Consider the following 22,229-nt stretch of genomic DNA (forward strand, 5'->3'; position numbering starts at 1 on the left):
AAATACCCCACCTGGAGTATAACATGCCCAATGCGGTAATTTGAGTATTTCTACCAGTGACAGACCAACTCTATTTTGTAGAAAGTAAAACTATTTCCGTTGTTTTCAAAATATCGTATTTTTATATAAACTAAACCTTTACCTATGTTTACCTATGTTTATAGCCACATTTGCAAGGGGGCAAATTACACCACCACAAGTGGGGCATATTGGCCTGCTTATACTTATTTGAAAAAATATTAAATGCTAAAGCAAATCAAGCGTTTCATACCATCTTTTTGGCAGGGATGTTTTGAAGGTTTGAGGTTTTTTGAAGCTCACTACACGCAATCGAATCGCAACAACCGGTTATTTACAGATTTTGACATGAAAATCGCTTATGGAAACGACGCAAAAAGTTACTTCGGATTTATTTTTGTATTGTTTTTACAGCATGTGACACCTGTCATACTTGCTTAGTAGGCTGGTTCCATCAAATACTATGGTTTCTGGGTGGGTTTGCATTTTAACGTCGCTTGTTTAGGGAAAAACGAAGGGGTGGGTTGGCAAATTGGCCAAGGAGCCACGTTATACACAATTCCCCTATTTGATTAGCTAGTGATTCTTCAAATTGAGGTAGTTGAATCGGAAATAGCCCTCATTAAACAACATTGAATTACATTTACATTTATCGTTTAAAACACTTGTCGTTTTGTTGGCTTTCTTTCGTTCAGTTTTTTAGTGTACCGAAAAAGGAAGGGCTAGCTAGATAAAAATAATTTTGTTAGCAATAATTTATTTATTTATTTTAGGTCAGTCGAGTGGTGACCAATACCGATTACTCGCTTATAGTATACTAAATCATTCACCATAAAATAGTCGGTGGAACCGTTATTCCAACGTCTCAACTTAAGCAGGTCATTGATTGTTTTGATTGACGACCTCAAATACAATGTTTTTAGATATGATTGGTAGTTTTTTGTTGCAATAAATTTTAAACCATGAAAACAAGCTAATAGCCAACAATATTGATTAAGAGTCCGTATGCTGTACCTTTTCAAGTTATTTTTAGAATTGAAAATAATAGTTTGTCCACCTAATTCGAATACCATTGTGAATAAAATAAACATTTTCCATAACTTATGCCCTGTCAGTTTAGGCGTGGAGAATATTAACTAGAAAATAAAACTATTATTGACAGTGTTGCTTCAAACATTACAGCATTAAATGATTCGACGAAACGGAAAACAGTTTATTCACCAATCGAGTAAATGAACTGCTTCTTTCCTTATGCATATAATTTATTTTTTACATTGTATAAAGCCTCGATAAATAAGGACAAGTAAGGTAAGTAACTATAGTGTTTTAATTTGAAATAAAATAAATAATTCAGGTGCTAGCGGAAGCACCAGAAAATATCACATTTCAACAATTGTCTACCATTCCCGTGGAAAAGTTAACAGCTTTTCACGTTCACGACTTTCTCTGCTATCCCTGCTTTGCTATGTTCGTTTGATGTAAGACGGTATTTAAATTACAAATTAACAATATTGGATTGTCGTGCCGGACGGATTATAGGAGAGATGTGGTGGAAGAGGAAAAGTAGAACGTCCTAAGATCGATTGCACCGGTTTTGCCGTTACGGGCGATGGATGGTGTTACAGCGTTACTGCTCCTAAAGTGTGCTACTGGATACGGACTAGCGCCTAAAGGTCCATGTACAGCACCTGGCTTGCGGCTATCGCGGCGAGAAATGAGAATAAGCTTGCCGAATAGATTACCACCGTCGTTGTGCCGAGCGCGTCTATCACGCTGCCGATGGCAAGGGCTATGATTAGCTGGATAGTGGGAAGAAAATGAAAGAAATAGAAATAAATTAATTTTTTGTTTAGTTTGATTTGGGTACTTCAATGTTTGCGTATACAGACATATATTTTTTCAAACAAATAAAAGGTCACCTAGGTATATATTTGTCATGTATATTTTACTTAAACCTTGAAAAACCCTTCGGCTCAAAGTACAAGAAATAATTACAACATTATGATCTTTTTTCGTTGAAAGTTTTCTTTTCTTGCACAATAACAATAGATAACTATAATTTGAAATGATTAGTTTTTCTAGAAAATGTGCAGGGCATTTTTTATTTTTATTTATGTGTCAATGTCCCAACAAACATTTTTGTTGTATAACAGCTTATTGAGCGCCTGTAACCCGGTAATTAGCTATACAACGGTACAATAAGCTACTATTCAAGAAAAATGTTTGTTGGGGTCCGCCGGTCCGACAGAACAAAGGAATAAAATCTGAGATCTCCACTGCTGACGGTTACCCGCCATGGCTTTTACCTGTCGCCAGGACAGGTTCTCGTCAACAACCCGGATGTCGTTGGCTAAGCTGTGCCGCCATGAGCCTTAGGATCTGTCTCTTTTACGCTGTCCTTACGGATTCCAGTCGAGTGCTTCTATGCAGATCTCGTTCGCTCCTTTCCTCAAAGTGTGTCCGATCCACTTCCACCTACGTTCACGAATTTCTGTTGTTATTGGCCGTTGATGGTATCGACGATAGAGTTCCTCATTGGAAATCTAGTTGTCAGGCTACCAAGCACGAATAATATGTCGCATGCACCGGTTAATAAATACCTGCAGTTTTTGCGTTGTCTCCGCTGAGACGCATCACGTTTCGCAGGCTTACGGCAGTACGGATTTAACGTTTGAAGTAAAAATTCGGATTTTCGTATGTAGAGTGATATGGTTCGAGCTTGAAGTGTTTCGCAGACCTGCAAAGGCACCCCTGACCTTCCTCATCCGTGTGGCTATAGCGGTCTTGGTATCACCATCGGGCGTTGTCTGGCTACCAAGATATTGAAAGGCGTCTACCTGCTCAACTTGTTGTCCCGCTACTGTGAAGTTGGTGCGATTGTCAGTGTTCACTACCATGGAATTAGTTTTTGCTACACTTACTATGAGACTTGCTGCCTGGAAGCTTTCGGAAAGGTCATCTAACTTACTCTGCATATCGTTTCGATGTTGTACCAGCAAAACAATGTCGTCGGCTAGGCCGAGGTCATTTAGCTGCTCCATCGTTAGAGGGTTCCAAGGCAATCCTCGATTTGCTCTACCTTCAATTGCTACAACTACGATAAAACGATATAAAATAGAAACGGTGATAAGATGTAGCCCTGTCTCATGCCAGCAGTAACTTTTATAGGGTCGGATAAGACGCCGTGCAAAACCTTGCACGAGAACGTCTCGTACTGAGCCTCGAAGAGATGGACTAGCTTATCTGGAACTACTCTATGCTTAGCTGCGCTCCAGATGTTTTCGTGGTTGAGTCGGTCGAACGCCTTTTTGAAGTCAAAGAACACCAGCAGTAAGAGAGTTCTGGAATTCGTTGATCTACTCCAATATAATGCGGAGCGTTGTGATATGGTTTACACGTGATCGGCTAGCATGGAATCCAGCTTGCTGCCGCCGGAGAGTAGCGGCGATCTTCTCCCGGATTCGGTTGAGGATTACCTTACAGAGTACTTTGAGAGTAATACAGAGCAACGTGATGCCACGCCAGTTACCGCACTCAGTTAGGTCTCCTTTTTTAGGGACTTTGACCAATACGCCCTGCATCCAGTCCACCGGAAAAGTTGCGGTTTCCCAGATATTGCTGAAAAGCTGATGCATCATCTGGGCTGACAAAGATGGGTTAGCTTTGAGCATTTCGGCTGAAATACAGTCTATCCCTGGCGCTCTATTGGATTTCATACTCTTGATGACTGCCACAATTTTATCCAGTGATGGCGTCTCCGAGTTGACGCGATTAATTCGACGAACTGTAGGCGTCATACGCTGCTGGTTTTGTTGATCTCTGGTATTAGAAACTCGAAAAAGTTGTTCAAAATGTTCAGTCCATCGCTTAAGTTGTTCTATACGGTCAGTCAATAGCTGACCATCCCTTTTCTACGGCATCCATACATTCATCCTGGCACCACCAAAAGCGGCGAGAAATATCGTACAACAAACGGATATCACCATTGGAGGCTGCGGTTTCCCCTTGTTCGGCTAGGGAGTTACTCCAGGCTCTCTTGTCCCGCATACAAGCTCGTTTAACAGTCCTCTTCCGTTCGGCGTATCGTGGACGGGCAGCTGCCTTAGCCGATCTGGTCCGCGCTCGCTCAATGCCGGCTTTCGCCTCTACCCGCTCGTCGGTCTTCCTCCAAGTTTCAGCCGAAATCCACTCCCTCCGCCCGCTGCGCGCTTTCAAGGGTTTCATCACTGGTCGTGTTGAAGGCGTTCTTGATGCCGGTCCATTACTCTTCGACGGTTCCACCAGGTGGCAGCTCCGAGGCTCGAGATTCCAGTTGTTCGACAAGGCCCTTTTCACCTCAGGATTTTCTAATCGGCGGACGTCGTAGCGGCACCCAACTTCCTCCTCCCGTCGTTGGACACGTGCGACGCAAAGATGTATCTCAGCGATAATAAGATGATGGTCTGATGCAATATCAGCACTGCGTTTGTTGCGTACATCAAGAAGGCTCCGTCGCCATTTTCGGCTGATGTAGCGGTAGTCAATTTGGTTTTCTGTTCGGCCGTCGCGGGGAACCCACGTGCCTTCATGCACCGGTCTATGGGGAAAGAGCAATCCACCATGGTCATTGGTGTTATTATTGTTGTTATTACCATAGAATTCTGTCCCTGCTCCCTGTTTTCGCTCATCTTTTCTAGGCCATGGCGTTCCATGACGCGTTCAAGGTCCGCGTTGTTTGAGCCAATCTTCGCGTTTAAGAAGCCTAAGTAGATTTGGAAGCCCCTCTTCGGGATTTTCTCAACCACGCTGTTCAGCTGGCTATAGTTATTCAGTTATTCTCTTTCTCCTGCAGGTCAGTAGCATCTGGCAACGATTATTCTTTCATTTATCGGTTACCACTTCATCAGGGCCGTATGTGCCCCTGAGCTCAGTAAAGTCCAACTCCTCTTTTTCGAGTAGCAAGTTAACCTAGGAGTGCCCACGGAAGATAGTTATGTACCAGTACCTGATTTCCTAGAAGTCAAAACAGAAATTAGGTTGCTGAAGACCAACAAAGCCGCTCGTATTGACCGGCTATCGGCAGAGTTTCATAAATATGGCCGAGAAATGCTGGAAACGATTCTACACTGGGTTATTTCCAAGATTTGGGAAGAGGAGAAGCTACCGGAGGAATGGATGAAAGGAGTGGTTCGTCCTCAAAAAGGACGATCGGTTAGACTGCTGCAACTGCCGTGGCATAACGCTGGTAAACACCGGCTACAAAGTACTCTCCCCACGCATGACATCTTTATTGATTTCAAAGCAGCAAACGATACAGTCGACCGATGACTACCAGCTACGGCAGATAATACATGCTCACGGTTTACCGGATAAACTAATGCGACTGATCAGAGCTACATTGGATCGAGTGGAGTGATTCGTGCGCATCTCGGGGACACTCTCGATTCCCTTCGAGACGCGCCGAGGGTTGAGACAAAGTGACGGCTTATCCTGCATGCTGCTCAATATCACTCCTTAGGGGATGATCCGACGTGCGGACATTGAAACGAAGGCGCGATTTTGTTCTAGGCTTTGCAGATGACTTTGATAGCCAGGAACTTTGCGATGGCAGAGGCAATCTACGTTAGACTGAAAGCGGAGTCTAGGATTGGGCTAAAAATAGAAGCGTCGAAGGCCAAATACTTTAGAGCAAAAGGCTCAAAGAAACCAAACGGGCACCTCCAACAAACGGTAACCGTTGGTTACGGTGTTGAACTAGAATGGGTAGATGAATTCGTGTATTTGGAAGCGCTGGTGACCACAAACAATAATACTAGTGAGGAGATCCAACGGCTCATTCAAACCGGAAATCAGGCCTACTTTTCCCGTCGCAAAACGCTACGATCAAGAAGCATACACCGCCGTACGATGCAGACAATGTATACAATCGTTATCAGACCGGTAGTTGTTTATAGACTGTGACGCTGTCCACAGAGGACATATGCGCCCTTGCCGTGTTCGTCCGGAAGGTGCTTCGGACGATATATGGCGGAGTATAAACTGAAAGCGGAGAATGGTGGAGACGTATGAATCGTGAGCTACATACACTGCTTGGAGACATTCCCAAGGAGCAATTTGGGTTTTATTACACTTTTATGATGGCATTTAAGAGAAAAACTGGTCATGTAAACCGCCATAAGAGTAGAATTAAGCTCACATTGTTGCTTGGGTTCTCATCGTTTATCTGGCGAAAGTCAGTAGAGTCAACGTGCAAGATGACTCGACCAGGGGTGACATTGCGATTCTCGTTTCGAGTGATTTTGGTTCGAGACCAGGGCTTCGACCGATCCTTTTTTTCTACCGCAGTCACACCAACGCGCATTCAAGTTCACACCGTCCGTTTAGAGGTGGAATACGAACGCTATGCATAACACAACTGGCAGTTTGCTCAGTCAAACGCCGATAGCAAGCAGCAGTACGAACGCGTTCTAAAACTTTTTGACATTTTCGTTTCGATCAAGTTGCCTTTACCGTTTGGAGCAGTGAATGACTGCAAAACAGTCAAATGACTGGCAATCACCACGCTAACGAAAAGCAACCGCACAATCGTATGATTCAATACTACAAAAAAACAACCACTACATGTGCATGGAAGAAGTCGGTCGGACTCCGTCCAATACAAACGAATATTTTGCTTGCGTCGGACCGACGTCCGGGTGACAAACTATTACTGTGAGCAGCCGATTTGGAGACAAAATGAGAAACGAAAAAATACGTCACCGTATGGTTCCAGTCAGTTTGCAGTTTATATTCTCAAAGCGCAAAGCAAAACGGGAGATCGACTGTTTGCTTTTGCTGAGATGCCGCATGAATTGTAAGACGGCAGCAGCGCAAGCGGCAGATTGACTGAATTCAAAAAATAGTCAAGTGATCGTTCAAAAAGGGGAGTTTGAATGCGGAAAGTTCGCATTCACGGCAGTCACATTCAACTTGCGATCCCTTTTCAAGCCCTGTTCGAGACGCCCATTTGTTTAACGTGGTCGAAACGAACCAAAATCAATCGAAACGAGATGCGCAATGTCACCCCAGCTCAAAAGTTATTTACGACTTCTGAGACGACGGGAAAATTGGAGGCGAGTAGGATTGAGTTGAATGAAGACGACTGCAGCACGAGCCACTCTGGTTCTACTACGCACTATGGGCCAGAAATTAAAATTTCGGGACAAAAATATTTGCGGTTAAAAAGCATGTCTCAGCTCAATGTGGTCTTCGGCAGCTTTTTGAATAAAAAATTGATGCATATTTTGAAGGGGTCGTCCAACATTTAAGCGTTACTTAAACAACAATTTAGGTAATAACTTTTTGAGTAAACTTTTTTTTACTTTTTTTAACTTTTTTTTCTGAATATATCAAACTTCTACCTTTTACCCATTTTCAGCAATAGACCTTTGTTTATAAACGACCCCTCAAATCACATTTCTTCTTGTAACATGTTTATTTCAACAGACAGCTCAATGTGATGTTCTAAAAAATATTTTGCACATAAAAGAGGAATATTTTTGCTGAAGACTGTTTAGCTTTATATGCATTAATTAATAAGATATAACTGATTTTATGTTAAAAACCATCTGATGAAAAATCCGAATATCTTAGCCATCTGCAAGTATCTGCAATTAGTTTGCATACCAATTTGTAGGGAATTATTAAAGCTATCTGCCCAAATGTGTATTTCAGAGAATACCCGGGAATACCATACCTGGGAATACCTGGGAATAGTGCGGATTTTTTCATACATTTTATAACTTAATAAATATGCGTCCTAGCATCAAGCAGTCTTCACAGAAAATATATATTTCAACATACTAAATAACTTTGTAAAACATTTGTAAGCAATAAAATGATCGTGTGCAAAGTTATTGAGTGTAATTGATTTTTAAATGCTCTTTTTTAACACATCCTTATATTTCGTAACCGGTAAGAGATAGATAAGTACTTTATTCAGCAAAGTTGCTTATTTTAGTATTTTCTGCAACTTTTTGAGAAAAAAACTTTTTTTTAAATTATTTAAGAAAACAAAAGTTTGTATCACCCTAATAGGTCAATTCATGGTCACCCTAATAGTGCACGAAGATGCGCTATATTTTATTATTTTACTTCTCCGAAGACTCCACCCTTGAAAAAATAGACATTTTTCGTCAAACGGTTTTTAGCCAAAAAACAGTTATATCTTATTAATTAATGCAGAAAAAGCGAAACCGTCTTCAGCAAAAATATTCCTCTTTAATGTGCAAAATGTTGTCTAGAACATAACATTGTGCTATCTGTTGAAATAAACATGTTACAAGAAGAAATGTGATTTGAGGGGTTGTTTATAAACAAAGGTCTATTGCTGAAAATGGGTAAAAGGTAGAAGTTTGATATCTTCAGAAAAATTACTTCAAATTTATTTATCTTTAATATTTTGGAACCAAAAAGGTAAAAGAAAGTTTACTCAAAAAGTTATTACCTAAATTGTTGTTTAAGTAACGCTTAAATATTGGACAACCCCTTCAAAAGATGCATCATTTTTTCATTCAAAAAGTTGCCAAAGACTACATTGAGCTGAGACACGCCGTTTAACCGCAAATATATTTGTCCCGAAATTTCAATTTCTGGCCCATAGTGCTACGTCTCTCTACATCCGACAACGACGAGAATGACGGTCTATTTATCATATAACTACCTAATCAGAAGGTATTTCGTTTTGCTAAAAAAGTACAGACATGGTTATGATTGCGCTGCAAAAATTAAATCAAATGCAGCACTGTTTCTATCTCTCTTATTAGCGAATCAGGCTCTCGTCGACTGATATCAACATTGCCAGAAGGGTTACCCTAGGCGCCCCTAAACACGTTTACCGTTTACCATAAACAACCGGCGATAATGATTGTTGACGTTACAGATTATGTACCAACATTATCAACAACCTCACTATCTGGCAGATTGCTACAAGTGTTAACGTATCATTTTGCTCAACTTGTCAAATATTTTTTGTGATGTTTTAGTCATACGTAGTACGTTGAGCAGTAAATCACATTTTTTTCCTCTCAACGTTGGACGACGTTTTGCGTACGTTGCAGAAAAAATTTTAAAAAAATAAAAGAATGCAATATAGACGTCGGGAAAAGCGCGACAAAAAATTGATGGAAGATGAGGCAGTGACTTCTGAATCATTCTGAAGATTTGTCGGACAAAATTCCCGGTCCCTCCTTGAAGTGGCTTAGAGTATTAGCGTTTCCGAATGGTAACAAATTTTTTGTTATATGGCATAAGGGTATCGGGTTAATTTGGTTCAAGTCACTGTGACAGCTTGGATGGTTGTGTTTTGTAGGAGACTCTAACGACGATTGCTGTACACCGGCTACGGATCGCTGATGGAGTTTAGCTGGATAATTTTAAACCTGCTGTGCCCCAAATTAGATACCTACTACATGATTGGTAAAACCAATGAGCTTTTCGGAATTGAAAGGTGGCTACCCCAAAGAAACAGTATCTAAATGACACAAAAGCTCCACAGGAGTAGAGCAAGTGCATTGAATTTTGTTATTCATAGTTACAGAAGCTGCCAATACCAGCTACCTAATAGGTCGCAGGAGTTTTAACGCCATGTTTTCGAAAATGATCATTAAAAAAATCTAAACTGTGATGCCATGGATTGGCGCTCGGGAGTTTATTTGGAATTTAAATATCTCATACGACTTGTTGAAGAAAAATAGGTCCTGATTTAAAATAAATAATAAATGATTTGAAATAATGATTCGATTGGTAATTCATGTTTCACTAACCTGAGCCAGAAACAGCATACTGCTCATCACAGAAATGTCAGCTCCGAAGCCTCGTCGTTGACTAGATTCGACCAGTTTTCCATCCTTCATGGCAAACTAATGAAAGAAAAATAGAGAATATTTTTGCGTAAGGCTACAGCATAATTTCAACAGAATTCATATCAGAAAGCTGATTGAGCTGGCAGGAAAAATTACCGAATTGTTAGCATGATACTGGGAGATAGCCAGGAACGGAATTGAGTAGATGGTGGCGTACATGATGCCCACCGTAGGACAGCTTACGAATACCATCCATCGCTCGTTGAACAAGGCCATAAGCAGCATTCCGATGCTGTAAACCAGTAAACCACCGATGTAAACTGGACGAGCACTGTAATAAAAAATAATGAGATTTAGCACAAAAATTCGAATACTGTCAATGTTTTTCCAGTGGAGTTCAACGAATTATTTCTAGCATATGATATAGGCCGCTCACCTGAAATACTTGATTATTTTTTCGATAACAAGCGAGTAGAGAGCAGCAGAAAACGTGAACAGAGCCATTCCCCAGCAACCAAACCGGACCCCTTCTTCATACAGTGCAAGTTCAGGAGATCCTACGGGAGCCTGTAATAGAAGATTATTATTCAAGTTGCTGCATCATTCCAAGAAAAAATGTTAAACGCACAGCAACATCACCATGGAAAACGGCACTTGCGACAAAATCCGTAAAGTATAGACAGTAACTAAGATATCCGAGCTGAGAGAGCAATTGCGTCAGATAGAGAATCATTAACGACCGAGGCATATGCCATAGACCTTTGATGAAGTTGGCAAATGTCAGTGGCGGTTCGTCCTCTTCAACCGGAATGATTTCAGAGATATGCGGCTTTACTGGATCCGCTACCCGGTCAGAAATATTGTAAACCCTGGTCAGCTGCTTACGTTTCTCTGCCTCAAAACTAGTTTTGGTAATTGGCCGCAGCAATTCATCCTTTTCCAGCTGTGGTAACGAGACTTCTCGAAAACTGGTCAGTGTTGTAATAAGACCAGCTGCCACTACCAAAACGACGATAGCAAACACAGTCGCTTCATTGCTTCCCATCAGGGAACCAAAATTCGTTTGAAGCCAGTCGATTGCCCCCAGCATGTAACCTCCGGTGCCACCGATGCCACCTATCACCATTGCTGTGGTGAGAACCCGAGCGTGATCATCTGAAAACATGCAAAATAAAATCATCAACGACGCCAATTTTTCTATCACTATTTCACAACTTACCCAAGATGCAAACATCCATGAAATAGGTCCTCCCTACTCCACTGCTCGTTTCAATGTCGAAATCCGTCAGCATTAAACCGATAACCGTGACCAGCACACCCCACCGAAAGCCGGTCATCAGCTCAACCGGAACGTCTTCATCACCCATCAGCAGCCCGATTGCCTTACCGTGCGGAAGAATCAGAAGCCCAGTAATGCACGCCGTACCCAGGGCAAGCAGTACGGGTCTACGGCGGCCCCAGGAACACCGTACCCGATCGCTGAAGGAGGCTATCATCGGGGCGAAAAAGAATCCCATCACCGGCGCGAAGGCCCACGCCATTGTCATCACGGTATAGCTGAGACCGTTGCTCAGCAGCAGTGGCGTTACGAAGGCCGTTTCCGCCGCATAGCAAAACTCAACGCCCAGCTGATAGACGGACAGCCGTAGCAATTCCAAACGGGTTTTTTTCCTGAAATGGAAAACGAAAAAAAAATTGTGTCCTGAGTATATCTAAATTACACTGATCAACAAGGGTTACATTTTTTCGGCGTAAATTAAAAAATCAATTTTTTTGCGCATCGCCAAAATTCATTGTGATTCCAGAAATACGGATTACTATGAAATATAATTCCAAATAAACAAAATAAGTAAATCACAGATCTAATGAATGCGACCGTTATAAATCAAGCGCCTCCATCAATTTCCAAGAAAAAATTTTATGCGTTGTTAGGTTGTAGCTTGAAATTAATGAAAACTTTTTCACAATTAGTTTTATTCACGACAGATACGAATTTCACCTACTGCTTTCAGGTTTCATCAGTGTCTGTTTTCGAAGCTCGAAAACTTTTTAAAAATGGAAAACAGACACTGATGAAACTTACAAGTCGCAGGCTAATCACGTATCTGTCGTAAATAAAATTAATAGTGGAACTTGGTCGCGAGTTTTTTTTTCTTTAATTTCTATCTTCGAATTCCACTAAGACGCTCAAAAAACTTCAGTCAAGTTTTAATTTGTAGCACAGTTTAATCAACCCAATCAAATTCTTATGAAGAGGATTCAAGTTCATTGTCAACAAATTCCTAACAAGAATCATATAAAATAGCAAAAATATGAAACTGGATATTCTGCTAATTTGATGCTGACCAGTCCCAAGTAGCACACATTTGGCACTTTTAGTTGCAGCAACTCATTTATGACTAAAATTAGTCACATATCGGTTGCCGCAACTAGTTTGTAACAACTGTGTTACTAGGGGTGCTATATTTCAGGGTTTCCCAAGAGTGCCGGTTAAGTAGTCACCATTGCGTCGTACTTCGATGCCATCTGGGAGACTAGACATCGCGTATAATATCAAAACAAAAAAAGTTTATTTTTAATTCAAACCTCGTTTGAAAAGAGTATATATTATGCATACTTCTACTGCAAACAAACAGGTTTATTTCAAAAAATTTCTTGCCGTTAAATTTGCCGCTGCTGAACATCGCGTGATGTTGTTTGCTCCATGTAAACAAACCATGGGCTATACCAGGTAGAATCTAAATGAGGCTAGATTTCTAATAGAAAAATCATTGTTTTAGCAGCCCTAATGAACTATAATGTTGCCGAACTTAGAAGCAAAAAACACACCATGATTTCTACAACCCCCTCATGCTTGAAAACCTGTTACACGTACGAGAGGCTAAGCTTGTATATCTAGAACCAATTTATTATAATTTCAATCAAAACAAATCATAAAATTATACGGTCCCGAAATCGTAACATTACGCTAGGTTACAAAACGTGACCCAGAACCAGTTTTTCGATTGTGACTCGTTCTTATTTAACAGTAAATCATGTAAGTCCGTTAGAGTAACAAACATGTTGCGGACTTCTTTCAACAAATTATACAAAACAAGTTTATCCGGTTGCTTTAGGTTCATAGGATTGGGGGGGTGCACAAAAAGTTGTAAAATATGACGTGCTCTTAGAAGTGATTATCAAAATAACAGTATCGTGAACGCAGTTAATTCCGATCAGTTCCTACTTCCGATCATTCAGCTAAACTAATTGACTTTTAGAAGGTTGAAACCATAGTTAAAGAAAATCCTCATGATTAAAGCTTGCTCTTGAACAATGAATTTCAATTAAATCTTTAAAAAATCAGTTACATTGGTTTACTGATCGGAATTACCTGCGTTCACGGTACTGAGTATTTGGAGCTGTAGAGACGGGATCTGCAGCGAATTGTTTAAAGTTGACCGGTTCTTCGTAGCAAGGTTTCAACAGAAAACAACAAAGAATAACCAGTTATGGTCACTTAAGTGTTTCAATTGTTTTGCTCCACAGATTGTTCTAAAGTGATAGTGCGGTGCACTTTTCCTTCCTATATCCCGACCAGGAGACTGTAATAAAACATAGCTGGTTTTGTAACGCATTATGATATTAACCCCGCATTTATATTTAGGGTAAATGTGCGCCCCCCCTACACTGAGAATGTAATTTTGTATTCGTAGGTGATAAAAATAATTTCATGCCATATAAAAACATTCTTGTTTTTTCCATTTTTTTGTTAGGGGGGACTTAGACTACTTTGTCCATTTCCATTATTCTTACATTGATAATAAAAGTTGGTTTATAGTACGAAAACGAACGTTTGATTTACGAATTCTTTCGTTGTTTTCTACCACGAAGTAGATTCGTAAAATCAGTACTGAATGTTTCATACATATGAACAAAGTTATATTCGTGCGAATTATTGCATTTTACAAAATGATTCGTAGATTTTACGAATGTAGAAAAAGCTCACGATAAAAATAATACTAGATTTCACTATTTTCCGATAGGTGTCAGTATTCTACATTACCGACACCTATCGAAAAATAGCGAAATCTCTTTTATCTCAGAGAAAAGCCGATTTTATCGGGAATCGAACTGAGTTCGTTTGTCATACTTCTTTACGAGCAGCCGACGACGCCGCAAACCACAGAATCACAGCTACTGCATACCAAGCAGGTCATAATTGCACAAGTGTATTTTCGCATCATACAATCTTCGCAACCCGTTTTCGTCGATAACGCTGCCAGACAACAACCGTGCCTCAAATGGGTTTTGACGCAAGACAGCTACGAATGTGCTCTCGTAGAAAATACGAATCATTTGTAATTACAACATTTGCGGTTGACAATAAGCCTACGAATGTTTTTAAATGGTATGAAATTATTTTTATCACCTACGAATATAGTTCTACGAATGTTTTTTCAAAAAAAATACGAAATTATATTCTCAGTGTAGTACCGGATTGTGTAGTACCCTACTAGCACGGTTGTTACAAAGTTGTTGTGGTAACCGAAATATGACTAATTTCAATCGTAATCCGGTTGCCCATAACTAAATGGACCAAAAGTGTGCTACTTGGGTACAACTATCCCGCTCAACTCCATCAATGAGTATGAGCGGTCCGTAAACTGTGTACAGCAATCGGGGTCTGCCACAAAAGACGATCATTAAGACTATCGCAGTGACCTTTTAACCCAATGCCCTTCTGGCATACAAAAAAAAATGGATGACGAAACATACGTGATAGCCCAAGCAACAATATGAGTTTTATTGTACTCTTATGGCGGTCTTCAAGACTAATTTTGGTCTTAAATGCTATCACAAGAGTGTAATAAAACCCAAAATGTTACTTGGGAATCAACTATATCGACTTGCCCGGGTCACAGTATTATAGGGTGCGAGAAAGGCAAGTTGCAGACTAACCTGAAAAATCCATTCAAATCGAAAAATTTGGTAAAAAGGCTATGGTCTGCTACGCAGGCAAGCTATATGTGGCTATAATAAAATTTCGTAACAACTTCGATGAACAGTGTTTGCAAAACCAACTTTTAGCCATGATTCGTAGCCACAAGAATCCTGTTGTCTTCTACCCAGATTAAGCATCCTGTCATTATGCCAAATCAACGGTAGAATGGTATATCTCCAGAGATGATTATTTGTGTAAAATACAATTGACAGAATTGTCTTATTGAATATTTATCATGATTATATGAATCTAAGGTGAGCTGGATGAAACCCCTCTTGAGGACTGTTGGAATGCCGTGGAAACAGCCATTAACAGCGTAGCGGAGAATGTCCTAGGCCGTATGGCACCGAATCGACGTAACGAATGGTTTGACGAGGAACGCCAGCAGATATTGGCTGAGAAGAACGCAGCGCGAGTGCAAATGCTGCGTAGAGCCACCCGTCAGAATGTGGAGCGATACAAACAGAAGTGGAGGCAGCAAATCCGACTCTTCAAGGAGAAGAAGCGCCACCAAGAGGAGAAGGAGTGCGAAGAACTCGAACAGCTGTACCGCGCTCACGACATACGGAAATTCTATCAGAGACTCAACGGATCTGGCAAAGGCTTCGTACCGCGGGCCGAAATGTGCAGAGATAAAGATGGAGGTATCTTGACTGACGACCGTGCGGTGATTGAAAGGTGAAAGCAGCACTACGATGAACACCTGAATGGCGTGCAGGCGGAAGACCATGATAGCGGAGGAAATGATCACGTTGGTGTACCAAGCAACGAAGATGTGCCACCCCCATCGATAAGGGAAGTTAAAGAAGCCATCCAGCGGCTGAAGAACAACAAAGCAGCGGGAAAGGATGGCATTGGAGCGGAACTTATTAAAATGGGCCCGGACAAGTTGGCCGGCTGTCTGGATCAACTGATTGTTAAGATTTAGGATACGGAACAACCACCGGAGGAGTGGAAAGACGGGGTTATCTGCCTTATCTACAAGAAAGGTGATAAGCTGGATTGTGAGAACTACCGAGCAATCACTATCCTGAATGCCGCCTACAAAGTGCTGTCCCAAGTCATCTTTCATCGACTATCGCCAATAGCCAATAGATTTGTGGGAAGTTACCAGGCCGGCTTCATGGAGGGTCGGTCTACAACGGACCAAATCTTCACGCTGCGGCAGATCATCCAGGAGTGCAGCGAATTCCGAGTCCCCACGCACCACCTGTTCATCGATTTCAAAGCCGCATATGATAGTGTAAACCGACAAGAACTATGGAAAATTTTGGACGAAAACGGCTTTCCGGGTAAGCTCACTAGACTTATCATGGCTACGATGGATGGGATCCAGTGCTGTGTGAGAATCTCGGGTGGATTGTCGGACCCATTCGAATCTCACAGGGGACTTCGACAAGGAGATTGTCTTTCATGCCTGCTATTCAACATTACGCTTGAAGGTGTTATAAGACGAGCGGCGATCGAAATGAGGGGCACGATTTTCAATAAATCCAGTCAATCTATCTGCTTTGCTGACGACGTGGATGCTGTCAGCAGAACATTTGAGGCGGTGGAAGATCAGTACACCAGACTAAAACGCGAAGCAGAGAAGATTGGATTGAAGATAAATACGTCTAAAACGAAGATTATGCTGGCTGGCGGGACCGAACACTACAGGCTCACTGGCTCACTGGCAACAGGCTCACTGGCAACAGAGGACAACAATGTCAGCCGTGAGATTAAAAGACGTATTATCAGCGGAAGTCGGGCTTACTACGGACTCCACAAACTCTTAGCCACCGATTTCCCCTTGTACTGCTTGTCCATGGTCCAGAGTTGCTTCAGCTGCTACCTGCTGCTTTTCCAAAGTTCGTCACAAGAATGAGGTTCCGTACGACAGATTTCTGTTTATATTGTATCGCTAGAGCGTTCTTATTGGAATAATAATGTCTTCCAATTGACGAGCAGTTGCCATATTTCACTATATTTTTCACTGACAGTGTTGTCAGAACATATCAATGTGAATACGGTTATTATTATTTTTTACAGTGCGCATGTTTTTTTAGAAGGGCAATTTTATTATCTTCTACTTTGCTGAAGACACCATCTCGATTAAACCAACCATTTTTTCAATATAAAATATTTTATTCATTAGTACCATTTTTGGTTAGGCCCTTTTGATAAAGCAGTCGAGATCTTAAAAAAATCATTGATACGGTAAAATGACATTTTTTATGGAGAATATCTATGCAAAGTTTCAGCTAAATCAAAAATGACAAATCAAAATCGTTTTACGAAACTCCGTGGAATCGCTCATTATGGAAAGTTATGGAAAGTTGTAGAAAGAGTAGATAGTCTTTGGTTTCATAAAAACTTGTTTGGATGTTGCAGTATCGATAAACTTATTCGATTGAGAGATTTTTTTTTAATCCAGAACTTTTAGGATTAGCGAGATCTGGATTAAGAAGTTGTTGGATTAGTACGTTTTATCTTTAAAAAAATCAGAGGGGTTGTGCACAAGACACAAACGCATGGTTGACGTAGAACTACGTAAGTCTCTTTGTTGCATGATTTTTAACATCTTACTAACTCTTCTGAGATAATTTGGCGGCCCTGAAAAGGACCGTTTATTGATGATGATGTTAATTATTCTACTATCGACAAAACTGTCGATGATGCTTTGTAACTCGTACCCTTTGATGTTCCGGGCAAACGTGAGATCGACGCAAGATCATCCGAGGGTGGTAGCATGCGTGGAATCCGTGGCCAGCTCCAGTAGCACCGAAGTCCACAAACTCCAAGTGTTCTGGCTTTAAATTCTCAAACGCACCGTAAAATTATTCGCAATTAACCGTAATTAAGAAAAAATTTGAATATAAGAGCATGCTTTGGATCACGAAATCGAAGTCTGTGACAGTAAATTTACCGAAACATATCATACTGACAGACGCTGTAGCCCTTACCCTGAAATTTTAAAGTCCATAGCAACTAGAAAGGATTGCTTGCAAATAGTACATCATCACTCACATGCAGTCAGATTCTAATAATAGTATTGTCCGTTTTATTGGTAACAAAACGCGCTTGACAGCTTGAAATCGTTGCAACAAGAACCTGCTTGGCTGTATCTAAGCTATAAGTACGTCCGTCCTCTTGTTCATGGTCTGTCATTCCATTACTTCGTTGAACACTCCTTTTCCAATGGTATAAGGTAAATCGGTAGACGGAACGAGCGAGTTTGGTCTTTGGTGCTATTTTAATTTCAGTCGGCAACGGAGGCAAAGCTACAGTCCCCTTCAATTTGTACTTATGTCGATCAGTGAGCTGTCGCCCGTTTGCTGCCATAGAGGAATTACGCTACGCGGTACTCGTTTATTTAGGATTGAACTACTAAAGTGTTGAAACTGGAAGGAACGGCAAACAATTAATGAATGAGGTTTCCATTGCCAAAGGTGGTGTACTGCCGAACAGCCTAGCCGTTCTGATCTATTGCCAATGATAATCGAGAAGAAAGCTTCCTAATTTCCAACATATTAGCAGCAGTGACTTCGTGGCTGTACTTTTGGATTTGGCCGCAGGCAACGCAGATCATGTGACGACGAGAAAACCAGTATCTTCCGCAGTTAGTTGTCCGTATCGACGGAGAAATGAACCAAGGAGTTGCTAGAGCTGTTCTGCTAAACATTCAAGTTGTTGTATTGCCCAAGAAAAATAAGAAGCATGCCGATATTTCAAACAGTTTTATCCATTACCAGAAACCGTCCTTTTAAGGATGAAAACATGCTTATGTGAAGGTATAAAAGATTGTTGTTCGCCACTGATCACAATAAAGTTTATTGGGCCAGCAATAATTATTAAAGCAAACCATTGGGTTTAGCTTTAATGCGTTCTCCTGCGCATTTGTTGCGGTAAATTAGTGTATAATTTGGAGTTAACTTGGTTTTAATCACTTGTTCACGGCAGACAATTTTTCAATGTGGCGATTATTGAAATTGAAATAATTGCGGCACTGCTCGTGTTGCCGTTGGTGGTAAGGGTAAACGGGGTAACAACGCCCGCCGGGGTAAAACCGCCCACCATGGTTTTACAGGGCCTTGCTCAAATTGGTGTTAAATGTTGATGACAGTCATATTACTGAATGCGTACGCAATATTTTACAATACCTTGTACAGCAATATCGTATAAACTATCGGAGAAATAAATAAAAATAGATTTTTCGTTATAACCCAACAAACATTTTATTTGAACAGTAGATTATTTAACCGTTATACAGCCAATGTCCGGGATTCAAGCGCTTAATAAGCAATTATACAGCAGAAATGTTTGTTGGGAATCGTTTCGTTTTTTATAACTTTGTTCCCGCAGAACTTAGGGTTTATTTTATTCAAAACGTTAAAACTTTCAGTAAATCCAACCCACATCGCTTCTCTGATCCTGTCTTCATCCGACAGTACCTAAATTAGGTAACTGTTCATGCAGTTTTGTTGAAATAAATAGTGAAATGTGTAAATCGGTCATTTGGGGGTAAAACCGCCCACAACGAACGGCGCAAGACCGTCGTGTATAATGCTAGTGCGATAAGGAGATTTTTAAAATAATTGCATAGTTTGGACCAAAGGATCTCAGATTTACATAAAACAATATAAATGTGCTTAGTTTATAGCTGGTGGACTGTTTGGAAAAATCTAAATCGCCAATTTTTCCTGGGGGCGTTATGGACATTTTCTTGTTTTCTCGGATATAGCTTTTTTTAATAATTCCTCCCTCTTGGGACAAATAACATAGAATAAACATATTTTTTATGAAAATATAACAAATTATCTTAGCAATGGAAAAGTAATATGTATCTGCTTTATCAATCAGAACAATTTGAAATGTCAAAAAATGACCTACCGGATCAATTGCAGGAACTTTAATACCCATATTGTTATATTTTATCTTAGATCCTCTCTAGTCCTTAAAAATTGACTCCAGGATGCCTAACCCGATCCATCTTGTTGTCTAAGGAAACTACACGGTATCAATTTCAAGACTGTCGGTACCTATATTACTGATATTCTTCCAATACGAGTGGTTGCCGGACACTCTTTCGAACTTGCGAATCTCGGGGAACTATGTATTGTTTGATAGCAAACTGATTCAATTTGTTTAAATTAGATAAATTCATGAATCCAATGCCACCAGTTTCATTCAAATCGGTTGAATATTGTTAAAGTTATATGCTATGGCGGTTTTACCCCGTTAGTGGGCGTGTTTCACCCCGCATGGAAAAAATACTCTATTTTTTGGACGTGTTTCCAAATCGCAATAAAAAATAGAAAATCATTACAGATATTTATGATTTTATTTTTTATATGTAGGTAATAGATCAATTGTTCATTTAAAGCAGATAAATTAGAAATTGAGCTACAACTTTTTTTTATACAGGTGGTTTTGCTTAGGCGGGTGGTCTTGCCCCGCTTACCCTTACAGCAAAATAAGGAATTATCAAGGTAATTAGCAATCAACGAGAAAGGGTAGGATTACATTTAATTCTCTTGTAACTTTGTTATAGTAGAATTAAATGGAATTTTCCTTCAACTTTCTCGTTGGTTCCTGAATTGTACCAAGGCTTGTTCGAAAACAACCGGAAATTAGTCCAACCAATCACGAAGCGACAATTTCTAGTTAGACCGAGATTGACTGAATTATAAGCCAAAGCGTGAAAACGCGTTACTACTTTGATGACGTCATTTCCAACAACTAATCACGAAGCGAGAATTCTGGTTAAGCATAGCTTCATTATTTTCAACTTTTCAATAGTTCAGCCTCAAGAATCAATACTTTTCATTTGGGTCAACGCATAGAAGATTTTCCGATCGATTGGTGTAAGAATATTGAAAATCGATCGGGAAACCGCTAAGCTATTAGCGCTTGAAACCTGACCACATTCCGAGAAAGATTTTTTGGAATGATGCCGTGGTCCTACGTCAAAAAATGTGTGGCATTCAAAACAAATTTCATTTAAAAAATTAATACACCTTATACACGGCATTTATTCCTCAAAAATGCTCAGAAAGCGACATGTATTGTGTTACACAGCTCAGGCGAAAAGTTGAGTTGCATAGTTTTAGTTGGAGTTTTGGTTTTGGAGTTGGAGGATTATTTTCCTAAAAATAAAAAATGCCGATGAAAAGTTTTTGTAATGTTGAAACATGATCATTTTTACTCACTTTGCGCACTCTAGAGTTAAATTCAATTGCAATTGATTTTAATCTTAGGGTTTGTACAACAGCTCTTTTTCTCAATGTCATGAAAACCACTTTTCGACAGTATAAATCTATACAGGTTTTAAAGTCAAACCCCCTAGTCATACTATAATTCATGCGAATAACATTTTTAACCAAAAAAACTCTGGTACAACTATTCGCTGAGCCTCATAACAATTAATCTTCAATAATTCTGATCGAATTAATGTGTTCTTTACATTCGAATTAATGTGTTCAGTTGCAGAAATTATAGCAAACAATCTCGAGCTCACACTAGCCGATTAATAATTTACACTCAACAATACCACCATGGGAGCAATTCAGTCATTCAATATTGACAATAACACTCACGGGTCATGAACTATCCAATGGAACGTGACCTCGAATTCACCACCCTTCAATCACTCAACCACCGCAGTATTCCTACCTGAACAGATGCGAATAATCCTTGTCTTGTTGTTTGGCATGATCGAACCGCACTAGCAGCATACTCTCCATAATCGCAGCATCGCTGCGCTGGTGGAATCCATTTACCTCTGTCGTATCGCAATTCATTACAACGTTGCACAATGTACCGGTTTCGGTTCGAAAACAACCGCAAAATTTCTTCAGCACAATATCAGCCAGGAGACTTTTTAGATCAGCTGCGTACCACTAAGTCTATACCACCGGTATACGTATGTTAGGATTCTTGGCGCACAGCGGGTTTGAACTAACGATCAGTTAGTTCTAATCGCGCACTAACGACGCGTGAATCACTAATAAACTTTCCATCGTAATTAACATAATAAAGTGATAAGTGGAGTGCCTGTTTCCGACAGTGTTTCAATTTTTAGCGCGACCAATTTGATGCCCATGTAAACACACTCCACCTCCCGGACTGTTTTTCATAATCCAACCGAATACACAAACGGATCAATTGATCGCTTAAAACCAACTAAAAACATCCGCTAACGGAATAGCACATTTTATACGAAACCTTGTCTCAGTTCAGCAGTACACCAGCTCGGCAGATAACGAGTTAATATCTCAAATCATAAGTCATTCTGCGACTAGGTGTTGTGGGTGAGGACCCCCCCAATAAAGATTATCTTGCTGCGAATTCGGCACTTTGCAATGGTAAATTACGGCTAGACAGCTGCAATCGACGTTGCACTAGTTGGAATTACAACCGATGTC

The 22,229-nt window shown here is 40.4% G+C and overlaps 1 protein-coding gene across 1 annotated transcript; it reads right to left on the reverse strand.

The window, feature by feature from the left end:
• Positions 1-819: 819 nt before the first annotated feature.
• LOC128737116 (proton-associated sugar transporter A-like) lies at positions 820-21,714 on the reverse strand. The gene is made up of 7 exons (XM_053831680.1): positions 21,478-21,714; positions 11,059-11,510; positions 10,468-10,994; positions 10,276-10,406; positions 9,996-10,170; positions 9,801-9,896; positions 820-1,817 (listed from the first exon to the last, which is right to left on the reverse strand). Exons 1-7 carry the CDS (start codon positions 21,603-21,605, stop codon positions 1,686-1,688), a joined length of 1,641 nt encoding a protein of 546 aa, XP_053687655.1. The 5' UTR covers positions 21,606-21,714; the 3' UTR covers positions 820-1,685.
• Between the last annotated feature and the right edge of the window lie 515 nt (positions 21,715-22,229).

This window comes from Sabethes cyaneus, chromosome 2 (assembly GCF_943734655.1).
Source record: "Sabethes cyaneus chromosome 2, idSabCyanKW18_F2, whole genome shotgun sequence".
Classification (NCBI taxonomy): Eukaryota; Metazoa; Arthropoda; class Insecta; order Diptera; family Culicidae; genus Sabethes; species Sabethes cyaneus.

Coding starts and splice junctions, on each gene's coding strand:
- LOC128737116 (XM_053831680.1), bottom strand. CDS start 21,605: ATGAATTGCGATACGACAGAGGTAAATGGATTCCACCAGCGCAGCGAT. Junction 10,995..11,058: donor CATGGATGTTTGCATCTTGG/GTAAGTTGTGAA, acceptor GCATGTTTTCAG/ATGATCACGCTCGGGTTCTC. Junction 10,407..10,467: donor TTTTCCATGGTGATGTTGCT/GTGCGTTTAACA, acceptor CTTCTATTACAG/GCTCCCGTAGGATCTCCTGA.